Consider the following 13,768-nt stretch of genomic DNA (forward strand, 5'->3'; position numbering starts at 1 on the left):
TCACTACCGGTCGAACACAAATCAGTTATTTTTTCGGGTTTATGCAAAACTCCTGGACATGCATAGGTTTATATTTGGGGTTAATACTTTTTAGATAGACTTTACTTCATTTTTTCGCGCCAAACATCCTAATTTGTAAGAAAAACAAGCACATTTAAAACATTACGGATCTTTAGATAGACTTTACTCCATTTTAACTATGAGTAACAAAAGCATAGCTACTCGCCTCGACTCCGCCGCACTCGCTGAGTACGCTCGCGAGTTTGTAGACCTCCTCTTCATTCTGGTCGGTTTTGTCGCTGTCCAGTCTCTCCACAATGTCCTCGGTAGCTTCACCGAGTAAACCTCGCATGCGGTAAACCACGTGCATCGCGTCGTCCTGTAGAATCAGTTGCTTTTCAACGAATTTTAGATGTATATAGTTTAACCCAGTGCTTCCCAATGTTTTTCAGCACGCGACCAACTTTTAAAGCAAGTTTTTTATTGTGCCACCCACAATGAGATGAGACCAAATCAATTAATGAGAAATGACAGTGCATACACACATGCTATTTACTATTAAGGCGAAACTTGAGCTTGCATATTGGATTGTTACGTATTTGTTGCATTGTTGCATAAATGTTACGTAATAATAATGCAATAATTTCCTGATCTAATAGAAAACTGAATCATTTGGAATGCTTCGCAACCCACCTGAAATAGCTTCGCGACCCACTGGTTAGGGGGGGGCACTGATTTAATCTATACTTTTGACAACAGAACGAAGAAAATAGGAGACATATTTTTTTGGCATAGTAAAAAACGGTATTTTTGAGAGCTAAGGGGAAAACAATAAAACAATGTAAATACCCAGGTAGTTGGATCTGCACAATACCGCATTATTTTGTTCAATGCTCAAAAATTAAAAATAATTTTTTTGGCATAAAAATGATTTTAGAGACGTAACAAAGTTACGTAATAATGTGACGTCACAAAGTTACATCAAAACGTATAAAGGCTACGTAGCCACCGGATTCGCACCTGGACTAAAGTTATAGCTAGAATAATGCTGTTCAGTTCTGGATAAAAGATAGAAACTAAAACGTATTTTTATTATAAGATTGTCACATTTAAAAAATAAAATGGCGCAAGGGCGGAACTTTGCAAATGCGCTATTACCTCGTTATGGTTTGGCAGCCATATTTTCTTGTAAACATCTCTGACGGGGAGATCCAAGGCTATGATCTTGTTGTTGATGAGCAATTCCATTCCGCTGTCGTCCTCAAGTAAGGCAATCAGGTCGCAATCTTTAGAAAAAAATAAAAAAATTGTTAAAGGTAAAAACAACACTAGTGTCAGTTGGTATAAACATTTTTTACGGCAACTATTTGTACACTCAAATCTAACTTTGTGGTATGTTTTTCGGGTGCTGTATTTGAGAAATGCACGTTTTTTTACTATAACGATAATAAGAAATGTATCGACTTTCACTTAATTTTCACTTAAAACTTAATTTTCACTTAACGAACATACTTAAATACACCTAAAACTTTTCGCTAGAGTCAGTTATACTGTTATTGTTGCTCCAAAGTGCAAATGGAGCTTAGCTAATTATCAGTTTCAACATGTTGTAGGTTTAAGACGTTGAAATGGTGTAGCATACTCTAAATGTTTCCTCATTTCCAAGTGCACGCGGCAGTAAAAGTGAGAAATTCCAAATAATAGCACTTAAATATAATTCGAAAAACAAAGATCAGCATAAATGCCATGGTCAACACAACAACAAATATAGTTGCAATTTTTTTAAGGGCACTTTGTAAACACATATATAACTTATAAAATAACTTCAAAGATTTTCCAAAAAAAAGCATTGGGTTTTTGGAGTTTTTAATACGCAAATCAATTTTTTCAAAATTTCAAAGACTTTTAGAGAAATATTGGGTTTTTAGAGCTTTCAATGAGCAAATCTATTTTTTAAACATTTCAAAGAAAAACTCTTTGTCGTCCCCTCACCTCTGCAAATCTTGTTCTTTACATCCCTCATGAGAGGACCGAGTCCCGCCTCGTTGCTGGAGTAAGGATTTCCCACCATTCTTCCCTGGAGGAAGTCCTCCTGAAGAGGATCCTTGTCCAGTGAGAGGAAGAATTCGCTCGTGTCGTTCTCCTCCTTGGATGAACATCGAAATCATGGTTAAAGGCCGATTTATTTTAATGAACACAGCAAATTTACGTGGTTACAGTATGCACGGATCTGTAATAGTTTGATGGAGTAGCTGGCGAGGCAAGAATACGAAAATTAGTTGTAGCCGAGTTACAGCAAATAAAATCTCCATTCACCTAGTTGTATCTGCTGTTTTACTAAACAAATATTTTTGACACCTTATAGAAAACGACAAAAATAGTGAACATTATATTTTTTACAACGAAGTAACGTTAGTGAAAGGGATGGCCAATTATATAGGATTGGAGCCGATACCCGATACCAAGTGCTAGTATCGGTACTCGTCCGATACTAGGGTGGTATCGGTGCCGATCCGATACAAGATCGATATAGCAATTCAAGCCCTGGTTTTCGATTCAACACAGTGATTCTATCTTAAAAGTTAAAAAAAATATGTTAAAAACGTAATGAGAACTAAACCTACACTAAACGCAAATACACTAAACAAAACTATTAACATGTAAAGATGTCTTAGGACGTTTCAATTTCACATATACTGCTTGCTAGAATAATGACGTCATTGGTATTGGATCGCATTGCGATCATTTTTGTCCAAAACATCGGTTATAGGTATCAAAACGAAATGTCCAGTATCGGAAATCCCTATTAGTGATATATTTTACCGGGTAAATAATGTTGGCGAGTCGTTCGAAGATGAACTGCGGCGTCTTGAGGTCGGACAAATCCTGCTTCTTGATCGCTTCAATGCAAACCGCCATGAAGGCCCGGGTTTCCGATTCCGTTCCTACCAACATTTAGGGCTTATTATTTAACCATAGAAATTCAGTAATGAACTTAAATTTGTAAATGAGTATAAACAAGCAGTAAAAAAATCGTACTGTGTTTAAATTTTACCCCTTTCTTATTATTTCATATTTAAACTTATAATACACTTCAATGTTTTAACAAATTGTTTAGCTACGAAAAGTTCCAAATAATGTAGTAGATTTCGCATGACTACAATTCAGACTATATTGGATATATTGTCTATACTTTTAAGGAAATTTGCGTGAAGGATTTACTTAAAATAGACCTCATTCAGTTCACTGTTTCTCAGTCTTTTCTCGCGGCGACCCAAACATTGAACAAAAAAACTTATTAGGCTTTTAGTCCTTTGCCTATATTTTAAAGGAAATTTTTGTGAAGGGATTTAGTTAAAAATTGTCTTCATTTAGTTCAAAGCTTTTTTCGCGGCAACCCCAAAATTAAACTTGGTGCAACAGCAAGGCTTTGGCGACCCAATTCGCTTTACTGAAGTTTGGCAAGCAAAAAACCCATAGTTTGAGAAACAGTGAAATAGTTTAAATACATAAAATGTATAGAGATTATATAATGATTTTTCATTGTGTAAACAACTGAAATACGTCTTTTAAAATATTGCTAACCCTGGGAAAGATTATTTGCGACGCGGGGAAGACCTAAAACTTTAACCAAGTTTTCTTACTTCGCTGAAAAGGAATTTGAATACAACAATAAAATATTATTTGTTTTAGCGAAAACATATGCGCAAATCTTAGAGTGAAAATAAAGTGATACAAAAAGCGTAATGTAGAAATCTAACAGCAAAAAATATAAATTTAAACCAAAAAATAAAAAAGAGCAAAACGACAATCTGCCACCGACCTGTTGTGAGTTCTTCGAGGAGTTCGAGCAGGACATCTTGCGCGTCATCGACCAGGTTGGTTCTTTGGATGACGAGACGACGCAGACTGAGGTAACTGTTGAGCACTGTGCCCACCAACTTGCCCTTGTAGTGCTGACGAACGTAGGAAACCTGGACCATGGCCGAAAGCAGCTCTGGAAACACAGAAAAAATATTTTTGTAAATAAAAAAAAACTTTTAAAAACAGAGTTGCCACACAATTTAATGAAAAAAGACGTTCAAAAACTCTTTAAAAAAGTATTTTAAAAGAAATATTTCGTTATTGTGAATAAAAATACTTCAAAAACAGAGTTGCCACGCAATTTAATGAAAAAAGACGTTCAAAAACTCTTTAAAAAAGTATTTTAAAAGAAATATTTCGTTATTGTGAATAAAAATACTTCAAAAACAGAGTTGCCACGCAATTTTATAAAAAAAAGACATTCAAAGACAATTCAAAGAAATATTCCGTTTTTGTGATTAAAAAAAAATTAAAAACAGAGTTGCCAAACAATTTTATAAAAATTTTTTTTTAAAAAAACACACAACTCAAGCTGGACTAAAAAAAATCAAAGACTTTCGATTAAAACAATAGGTTTTCAAAAACTTTTCAATATATAAATCAACAATAAAAAGACTTTTAAAGATTCGAATACTTTTTAAGACTTAAAGACTTTGCGGCAACCCTGAGAAAGTACATAGGGTATATTCCTGTGGAATTTAGCTGGCATTTAGCGAATTTTATAAAATCTAGGCATGACAGAAGAAAACTGGCTTTGTGGTTGGTATTTGATTGTACGCCAGTTGCTCAATCAGGGTAAAACAAGGCAAGAAGACGTTTATACCGCTTCACTAGAATCGAACAGGCAGTTCCCAGGAACTAACCACTTCTGAGTGTACAACTCTAAAGTAAACAATAAACAGGTCTGGTATAAAAAGCCTTAAAGATTTTTATTGCATATTTTCGTGCTGCACATTTCAGGATGGTTTTCTAACTGTTTTTTTAATGACTTTGCAAAAATGTTTCGCGCCGTGAGATTTCCCCCTCACGAATTAAAAAATTCACAGACAGGGCGACACCTCGCGGCGAGATTATGATTTTTGCCGCCTTTTCTGTCAGCAAGAACATAAACAAAGTTCTTACGACGAGGGTAGCGCGGCATTTATTGAACATATAATTTATTTTTAAAGGAATAATAACTGAGTGGGATCAATTACATTAATTTGCAATAACAATTAATCTCTTTAATGTTTTCATTACCATAAAAACTCTCATTAATCACATAAATTACAATTACAAAATTGCAATTTACTAAGTTTTCTATTGCTGCTGAAATATGGAAAACAGTTTATGTCTTATCGCTCCCCGGGGAAAATAATAACGTGGAACATTACTGAAACATATGTATTGAGCCAAAAATTTAGCAAATTACAATTAGAATTAGAATTACACAAAATGAAAACGCCTTAAGTGCATTACAACTCAATTGAATTAAACACTGTAATTAATTACGTCAATTACAATTACAAGTTACAATTGATCCGACTCTGATACTCACCAGTTAGCTCCTTGAGCGCGTATCCCTGCTGAAGCTGAAGGTTGAGTGTCTTTTCTTCGAGCACGGCAAGCTTGGCGATCTCTTTTTGAATGAGTGAGCCAAGCAGAGGCAAGAGACCTCGCGAAGCCAAGTACACCTGGGTGCGTGTAGAATCGAATAAACGTTGGGTAATTAGTAGAAAACATTTTAATGAAATAATGATACTATAGTTTGCCTCGGAAAGTCCGTAATATTATGGGGGGGTTTGTTATTTTTATGATTGTTGGAAAGATATGGATAATAATATTGGATCGGAGCCGATGCCAAAAGTCATGTGGCGACATCGGTTCTTTCAACGATTTTGCTCATTTAAATATAGTGATGACGTCATTCGGCACCCGATCAGATGGCGACACTTTTGTTTAAAATATCGAGTCTAGGTGCCGGATTAAAATGCCAAGTATCTGTCATCCTATATTATAGGTTATTATATTCAACGGACACATATTAAAGTACTGTAGCGTTTAAAAGCTATTTTTCTGCTTTATAAGACGAGTTCAAAGCCAAGTTTTAAAAAAAAAATGGAAAATTGCAAAAAAAAACTATGAAATTTTAACTTGACTTTGTGTAATTGTAGAAAAAAAAAACTTTTGTATTCAAGGACCCTTACTATTAGGGTTTACAAGGTGTTGTCACTTACAGCGTTTTGTAGAACACGTGAAAGGTTTGCAGGTGTTTTGCAAGAAATTTATGTTGAACGATTAATAGTACGTTCGACAACTACACTGTCAAGGCACCATATGCTCACTGACCTTTGACCGAAAGTAATAGAATGCTTACACAATTAAATAGGCCACAAAGCAGTTACACCAACATGCGCTTTAGAAAACTCACTGTTAATCTTAACAGTTGTGTAGTTTGTTTTAATGCATTATTATTTATCAACTTTCGTTTAGTGTTCCGTACAATTATTTTAATGCATGAAGTGTCCCGTGGCTGAAAAACGTCAAAAACGAAGATTTAACCGTTTCTGTTCAAAATTGCAGTTCTTTTATTAGTCGATTTGTGTACACTAACCCTCCATTGCTTTGGTTGAATCTGGTCTTGATAGAGCTTTAAGAACTCGGAAGCTGCTTCCCCCGCATTTCCAAGCTCGTCCAGGTAACTGGAAAAGTAGGTAGTTTTGACGCAAAATTAACGGTAATAGAGTCTTTAAAAATTCACTGGTTCAACTTGAATATAAACGTTTTCGCGTAAAGCAAGGTTTGGAAAAAGACTTGAAACATCGAACACGAAAGCCCAACTTTCGAATAAATTTAGTAATGAGATATTTTAAGTTGTTCAGGGATGTCCGGTTTTTCTTGACTAAATTGAATAAAAATGTTTTGGCAAAGTTGAAGCAGGAGCCAATTTTAGGCTACTGGAATACTCGAAAATCTATTCCAACCTCAAGTCGTTTTTAAACAAATTGTTGGGCCTTTAAGGAAGTGTTTCGCGCCTTAAGGGTAATGTCCCACTCAAGATTAAAAAATCGTAGATAGAGCGACACCTTGCGGCGCGATTATGATTTTTGCCGCCTTTTCTGTCATCAAGAACACAAACCGAGTTCTTACGACGAGGGTAGCGCGGCATTTGTTAAGTTCTCTTTTTCAAAAACGACCAAGTTCTCTTTTTCTAAACGAGATTAAAATGATATTGACTGATTTAGTTTTTTAGTTCATAAAAAATAAAAATAATAAATTAAAAAAATGAATGTTTTAGAGATGCAAAACTAGAGACTTAAATAAAAATCTGAATAAGTTTAACATATTAGTAAACTTTTAAAGCAAACCTTTCATACCAGCCACTCCAACCTTTGGAAAAAAACACCTAAAACCGAAGGAATAAAAAAAAAGAACAACTGGTGTCCTTGAATACTTTTCACGCATACTAGTCTCGTTCAATTTAGCAGAACAAAAACATCAGACAAAAAACAACGCATAAAAAGAAAAACTAATTTTTAGTATACTATGACTGGTAGCGCAACAGCATATTTATTTTGCTTCAGCATCGGCCAATCTCATACCTGGTAAGAAGGTCGAGGACTTGTGGTTTTCTGGTCGTGTTCTTGGCCAGACTGGTGACGACCGCGCACGCCGCCTGGCGGATGGAACGTGATGTGGGGCAGAAAAGCATGGTTCGGAGGAATGGATGCCGGGACAGGTGCATCTCCTGGGGGGCCTGGGGTAAAGGTAAAGGGGTTCAATTGGTTGTAAGTTATTTCTTTACTCAGCTGCTGTTTATCCAACCGGCTCTTACTAGTGAGTTTTTTTTACGGAGATATGATTACAGCACTGTCAACAAAAAAACGGTATTTTCTTGTTATCAAAGATAAAAAACAAAGCCTGTATTTTTTGGGCAATTTATACTAGTCTTCCGGGACCTATTAAAATAAACTACTCATGGGCCAAACTTTATGTCAGTTAAAAAAATTACACCGAAATATTGCGCCGAATTTGAAATAAGAGCGTAAAAAAATAAGTTCAAAACGGTTAGTATAGAGAAACACGCACTTGGTTCTTTTTGACGAGGACGAACTTTTTCCACTTGTCGAAGAACTTTTCCTGCAAGAAACGGCGTCTGACGGTTTGTTTGTCGTTTGCGCTTTCCTCCTGTTCGACTGGCGGCGTTTCTGGACGAGAAAAATCAAGAAATTTGTAAAACTATACGGAAGCGACATTCGGGGCCTAAAAACGACGTTTTGTAACAAAGGGGGCACATTAGAAAACAAAACAGTAGAAATGCCATGGTCAATACAATAAACACATAATTTAAGCTGGACATAAAATAAATTCTATGTGTATACAAAGAACAAAGGGATTTTCAAAAACTTTTAAATACACAAATCATCTCAGAGACTTTTAAAGATTTAAAGACATTTAAAGATTTTGCGGAAACCAAGTTAAACCATCAAAGCTTAGATGGTGAAGTTTTGTATTGAAAGGGACAATCACTAAACCGGGTCGCGTATCAAACCTATATGTTTTGATAAGTATTATCCCTTTTCCAAAAATTTAATACGGCTGATAAAGATAAAACACATAAATTGCTTACACAAGTGAAGGGGAGGTAATTGTGGAAATTCAAAAGTAGAGGCTTTTTATTGTTTGAGTCTTAGTTTGAACATTTCGACTAGGACAGGTAATTTTGTATCAGAAAAGTTAACGAAGTCCAATAGCCTATCTCGGACCCTGAAATATTCAAAAAGTCATTCCAAACTGAAGTCATTGTTCTATTTCTATTTTTTACTGTGCTATTTCTATTTTTTAAGTGTTTCGCGCCGTAAGGGTAACGCCCCGCTCAAGATTAAAAAATCGGACATAGAGCGACACCTTGCGACGCGAGTTGATTTTTGCCGCCTTTTCTGTCAGCAAGAACACAAAACAAAGTTCTCATGACGAGGGTAGCGCGGCATTTGGTTAAGAATATATTAGTTAGAAAGAAATCCGCCACAAGAAAAGGGCCCTTGATAAAGTACAAAAGTTTGCCAATGGCATAATTAATTCATAATAATCAATAGCATCTGGGTAAGCACAGGAAAATAGAAGTGTTGGCGCCAAAAGACTCGCCTTTTGTTGCTCAAAAGGGGCATTTAACTACTTTACCAGGGTAATTAGGTAGCACTATATAACGGCAAATTATATTGAAAACTTGACAAGCGTTTGCACAACCGTGCTTCAGGTAAAAAAAAAAAGTAAGTAGAAACATCAGGTCAAAGTAGAAAGATTTTATTGCAATTTGTCGTTATATAGTGCCACCTGATTACCAAATCTAGCATTAGGCAATACGACTATTTACAAAGAATTAACAATAATGTTCATTTAAGTCTCGTCTTTAAACCTGTTAAAAAAAGATAAAATAAAAACACGATGGCTAAAACAATGTTTCGCAGCCTTTTTAGGCTTGCGGCACCCTACAGAAATTAAAAATAGTTCGCGGCACCCTTGCTCATATTTTTGATGAGTGTTTCGTTACAATAAACGAGATTGAAACTGCACATTACCTGTCCAACAAATTTCAAAAAAAAACTTTTTAATTTTTAATTTTTTTGGATTTCATCATACACAAAAAATTGTTTTAAAAAGCTTACCAATAGAGCAAAAATTGAAATCATAATTAATTTGAAATATCTCTCGGCACCCTTGAGCGTTAAAAATGGCACCCTATAGTGCAGCGGCATCCGGTTGAGAACCATCGCCATAAACTTACTCTTGTCATGTCCGCGTCGCTTCGTCCAAGCCTCGTAGCTGTGTTCGGACTCTCCGCTCATCCATTGTTTTGTCTCCACTGCGATGTTAGGCTCGGCACTAGAGGTCGCTGCCTCCTTGCCCTCGGGCGCCACCTAAACGAGATGAGCTTAAGTTTCAATAATAATAAAATTAGTTAAAAAAAATAAAAATGGGTGAAAAAAAATTAAAAATGAGTTTAAAAACTAAAAGTACGCTAAGAAACACATATTTTAAAATAGGCTTATAAATTAAGCATTTTAAATTTGATATTTGGTTCGTGCACATAAATTAAAAATGACGCTTGTAATTTTATCATATTTAGAGCTATTTTAGTGAATCAATCTGTTGGCCGAAGGCAAGGACACAATTTGTTAGTTTATACGAAATCAAAAATCTCAGGAAGGTGGCTACCATAACCGTGCTCTTTTATTTATTGTTTGACTTCTAAATATTTGTTTCGCCCAGTTGCAATAGCAATGCCCTTAAGGAGATAGGTGGTCAAAACGTTGGTACTTTGGTACAATGCCTGGCAGCAACAGAATATGTAGGTGGCTACCATGTTATTTATGCAAATATCATAAATATTTTGTCGTTGGGGAAATGACAACTATGCAAACAATATACACTTTTGATTTCCTGGATCTGGGTGACGATACGCCTAAGACCAATGGTCCACTGTATACCGGTATTTTGCTCAGTGTTATTCAACCACCTACCAATTTCCTGAGCATATGAACGCAGGGAAGTGTGACATTTTCAACAACTGCAGGTGATTTCTTCTTCAACGACATTTGGAAGAGCTGCATAACTAAAACCAAAAAATATCGATAGTTTTAAATTATTTCAATACAGAAGACTTTCTACAATAGAATCATTAAAATAAAAAAGTCATTTCACAACAGTCTCTACAAAATAAAAAAGCGATTAGGGTTGAGATTGATCCGGGATGTCAAAAGTAGTCGAAACTTTATGTAAAACGATTTGATAAAAATGTCAACAAGGTGTTGTTGGGATGCTTTGTTAGGCTATTTTGCCAAATACGAGTTTTGCAAAATGTTTTATTTGCAGAAGTGTTCATACCACTAAACAATGGACTAGAAGTGTCCGATACTTGATATTTGATTCCGATCCGATAGCAAATGACGTCATTATTAAGGCCAACCAAGCAAACTGTATGAAATTGAAATGTTCGAAGGTAATTTTGCCAGATTATTAAGCTAAAATTGACCATTAAGCAGGTCGGTAAATTTAAGATTGTTTTATTACAGAGAAGTTTCTACAATAGAATCTTTAATATAAAAAAGTCTAAAACAACAGTCTCTTCAAATTAGAAAAGCGATTAGGGGTGGATTGGCTAGAGATGTCAAAAAGTAGTCGCCACTTAAACCAATGACGTCATTATTAAGGTCAACCTAGCAAAATAAATAAAATTGAAACGTTTATGGGTAATTTTGCCAGTTTATTACGTCAAAATTAAATTTAACGTTAAACAGTTCGGTTATCTCCTATTGTTAGCCTTCTATTTTTTTTATAAATTTACATTTCTAGATTGAACCGCTGCATTGGAACGCAAATCGTGTCCGAAATCGTTAATTTAGTATCGGATCGGCACCGATACCGTTCTAGTATCGGACGAATGCCGATACCACCACTTGGCATAGGGTAACGTGTAATAATACTTTGAAAGAATAATTAGTTTTGTTTATTTGGTAACATTTGAAACGTCGTTTTCGTGCCAGATCAGACATATTATTGTTTCATTATTTTTTATTTAAAATATTTTATTATACCTTGACAATTTTTTTTACAGAAAGCTGCGAACTTTATGATAATCTCCTAGGGAATTTCGAAAGCTGAGTGATGCATCGGCAATCAAATACCGATACCACCACTTGGCATATGCGACCTCTTCAGTGTTCAATACGGATCTTATTTGTCTCAGTATTTACTTAGCAATGTGATTTGAGGAGTTTTTCTTGGCAAACAATTGCTGCTGTTCATTGAAAACCCCTTTCTATAGTAACGGCATGACAGAATTCTCAGTTGAAGCGAAAGGCATAACTTATACCGCATTACACTTTGTATGACTGTAAATAATTTCATGAGAGTTATAACAGACCCAAGAAAATTTTATACTTTTGTAACTGGACCTTTGTTAAAAAATAGTTGAGTAGTCCTGATCGGGTATCGGTTTCGATCCGATACTATCGGACATTCCTACAAGGGACTGTACCTGCTCTGAGCCTGAGCTGCCACAGCTGGTCCTTGACGTTGACGGTTGCGGTGAGAAGTTGCATTTCGCAAGCCACGGCGGAAGGCGGCAGCTCGTCGCCATGGTGATTGATGGCGCCGGTGATGCGTGACAACAGCAGGTCGTTAAGTTGATGTGAAGCCTCGGGGTTGTTGGTGATCAGCTGGCTGATAAGGCTGCGAACCTGTGGGTAGTTAAAACAGGGAAGTTTGAGGATCCAGCCAGGGCTGTGCAGTCGGACGTGCGCATGCGCAGTACCAATTTCGAAACTGATAAGGTCTTAAACTGTTAATTGTAAAAGGTGAAATCGCATACGATGGAATCGTTTTCGACCACGTATTGTGGGTTAACGCTGCGAACCTGTTGGCGGGGAAACAGGGGAGGTTGCAGTTTTAGCCAGGACTGCGAACTCGAGACTTGAGTCCGAGGAAAGACTACTTGTTGGAAAATATCCACCATATGCTATTCCGCCTTTTTACAGTTGGCGCCAATTTCAAATTAAAAATTTGGTACTATACGCATGCGCACGTCGGACTCGGGTAAAGTCTAAGTTCGATTCCCTGGTGGCAAGCCATTGACTTAAGTCATTACAGTAATGTTGAATACCCTCAAATCTAGTTAAACTAGCAAGCAGCGTTCCACAATTGAATTACATTGGCTGGATGGCTCAGCAAAAGTGATGACTGCGTGATCGTAGTCGATAGTCTGGCGGTTCCAGAAACGGCGGCCCAACCAAACAAACAGAGTCCAAATTTTGAGCCCCGACTATGGGTTAAGAAACCCCGAACTAACCTGTGCTCTGCTCTTTGGTGTTCCTCTGCGCAGGTTGTACATGACAAGCTCACGTACAATGCCGCTTTCCACGAGGAGCGGCTTTGCGTGCTGATTGGTCGAGAGAACGCGCAGGAGCGTCACGCACTGCTGAGCACTCGCTGAAGCGCATCCGTAGCAGTCGGGGGCGCTCTGGCTCCAACCCCAAGAGAAAGTGGGTACGTGCTGTTAGGGGGTTGAAAAGGGGATTTTTTAATGGATTATGTTAGGGTTTCTGGGCGCACGTTAAAAGCACAACACATGTTTTTCAACAATCGCTTTGAATGGCTATTGGCTATGCTTAACGATAAAAACGACAAAATATAATCTACAAACTATGTTTTTAAGTTACGTAAAGTATTTAATAAAATAAAAAAACGACTTCCTCGTACATTACAGATACAAGCCACACCTATATTAAAAAAAGCTTTAGTACTGAAGTTGTGTTTTTTAGGGTTTACATGCTTCAACGATTTTTTTCTTTCAAATGAGAAAAATGTATTTCAAATGTATCGAAAAATGACTGCCATATAAGTACCTTGAGCAAAACAAGATGTGTATAAAAAAGTCCCTTGCGCGATACACCAAGGTTAACATTATAATTTTTATTAAAACTGATAATATAAAATCATTAACCCTTTCATACAACAACCTGTAAGCACAAAAACGCCTACCATATCAAGTACAGTCATCCTCTGCTATCATTGAAAGTTAATAACTACACTCAGTAGTTAATAAACATAACGATGGTTATTGGTTACAACAACAAGGCAGAGTTATCTCAAAATCAGTTAAGTCCTTTTATTCGCGAAATGCCTTATGTTAGCGCAAGTGACCTACCCTGTTCGAAGAGTCAGTGTTGTTGCCGCTGATGGCCGATCTCTGTCTCCTGTCGTAATCCACTATCTCACTCCTGGACGCGAGCACAGTCCTCATCAGTGTGGTCAGCTCCTCGAACTGGGACCTGCATTCCTATACCAGGAGCAAATTACCGCGTTCAGTTAGGTTTCGGTATTTTGTTTTAAGGGTTCACGGAATATGGCCGAAAATGTTGAAACG

At 36.6% G+C, this 13,768-nt stretch overlaps 1 protein-coding gene across 1 annotated transcript in view; it reads right to left on the minus strand.

The window, feature by feature from the left end:
• LOC146170296 (E3 ubiquitin-protein ligase UBR4-like) overlaps positions 1–13,768 on the minus strand; it is a 107,308-nt gene that overhangs the window by 25,230 nt on the left and 68,310 nt on the right. Inside the window, exons 79-92 of the mRNA XM_083388159.1 lie at positions 13,550–13,681; positions 12,692–12,895; positions 11,882–12,083; positions 10,365–10,456; positions 9,629–9,761; positions 7,933–8,051; positions 7,446–7,600; positions 6,458–6,545; positions 5,402–5,537; positions 3,824–3,997; positions 2,824–2,945; positions 1,993–2,146; positions 1,159–1,286; positions 227–379 (exon numbers count right to left, since the gene is read on the minus strand). Of these exons, the coding sequence (XP_083244285.1) occupies positions 227–379; positions 1,159–1,286; positions 1,993–2,146; positions 2,824–2,945; positions 3,824–3,997; positions 5,402–5,537; positions 6,458–6,545; positions 7,446–7,600; positions 7,933–8,051; positions 9,629–9,761; positions 10,365–10,456; positions 11,882–12,083; positions 12,692–12,895; positions 13,550–13,681 (1,992 nt within the window). The remainder of the gene's footprint in view (positions 1–226; positions 380–1,158; positions 1,287–1,992; positions 2,147–2,823; positions 2,946–3,823; positions 3,998–5,401; positions 5,538–6,457; positions 6,546–7,445; positions 7,601–7,932; positions 8,052–9,628; positions 9,762–10,364; positions 10,457–11,881; positions 12,084–12,691; positions 12,896–13,549; positions 13,682–13,768) is intronic.

The sequence above is a fragment of the Ascidiella aspersa genome, chromosome 1, assembly GCF_963924565.1.
Source record: "Ascidiella aspersa chromosome 1, kaAscAspe10.2, whole genome shotgun sequence".
In the NCBI taxonomy this organism is placed as follows: Eukaryota; Metazoa; Chordata; class Ascidiacea; order Phlebobranchia; family Ascidiidae; genus Ascidiella; species Ascidiella aspersa.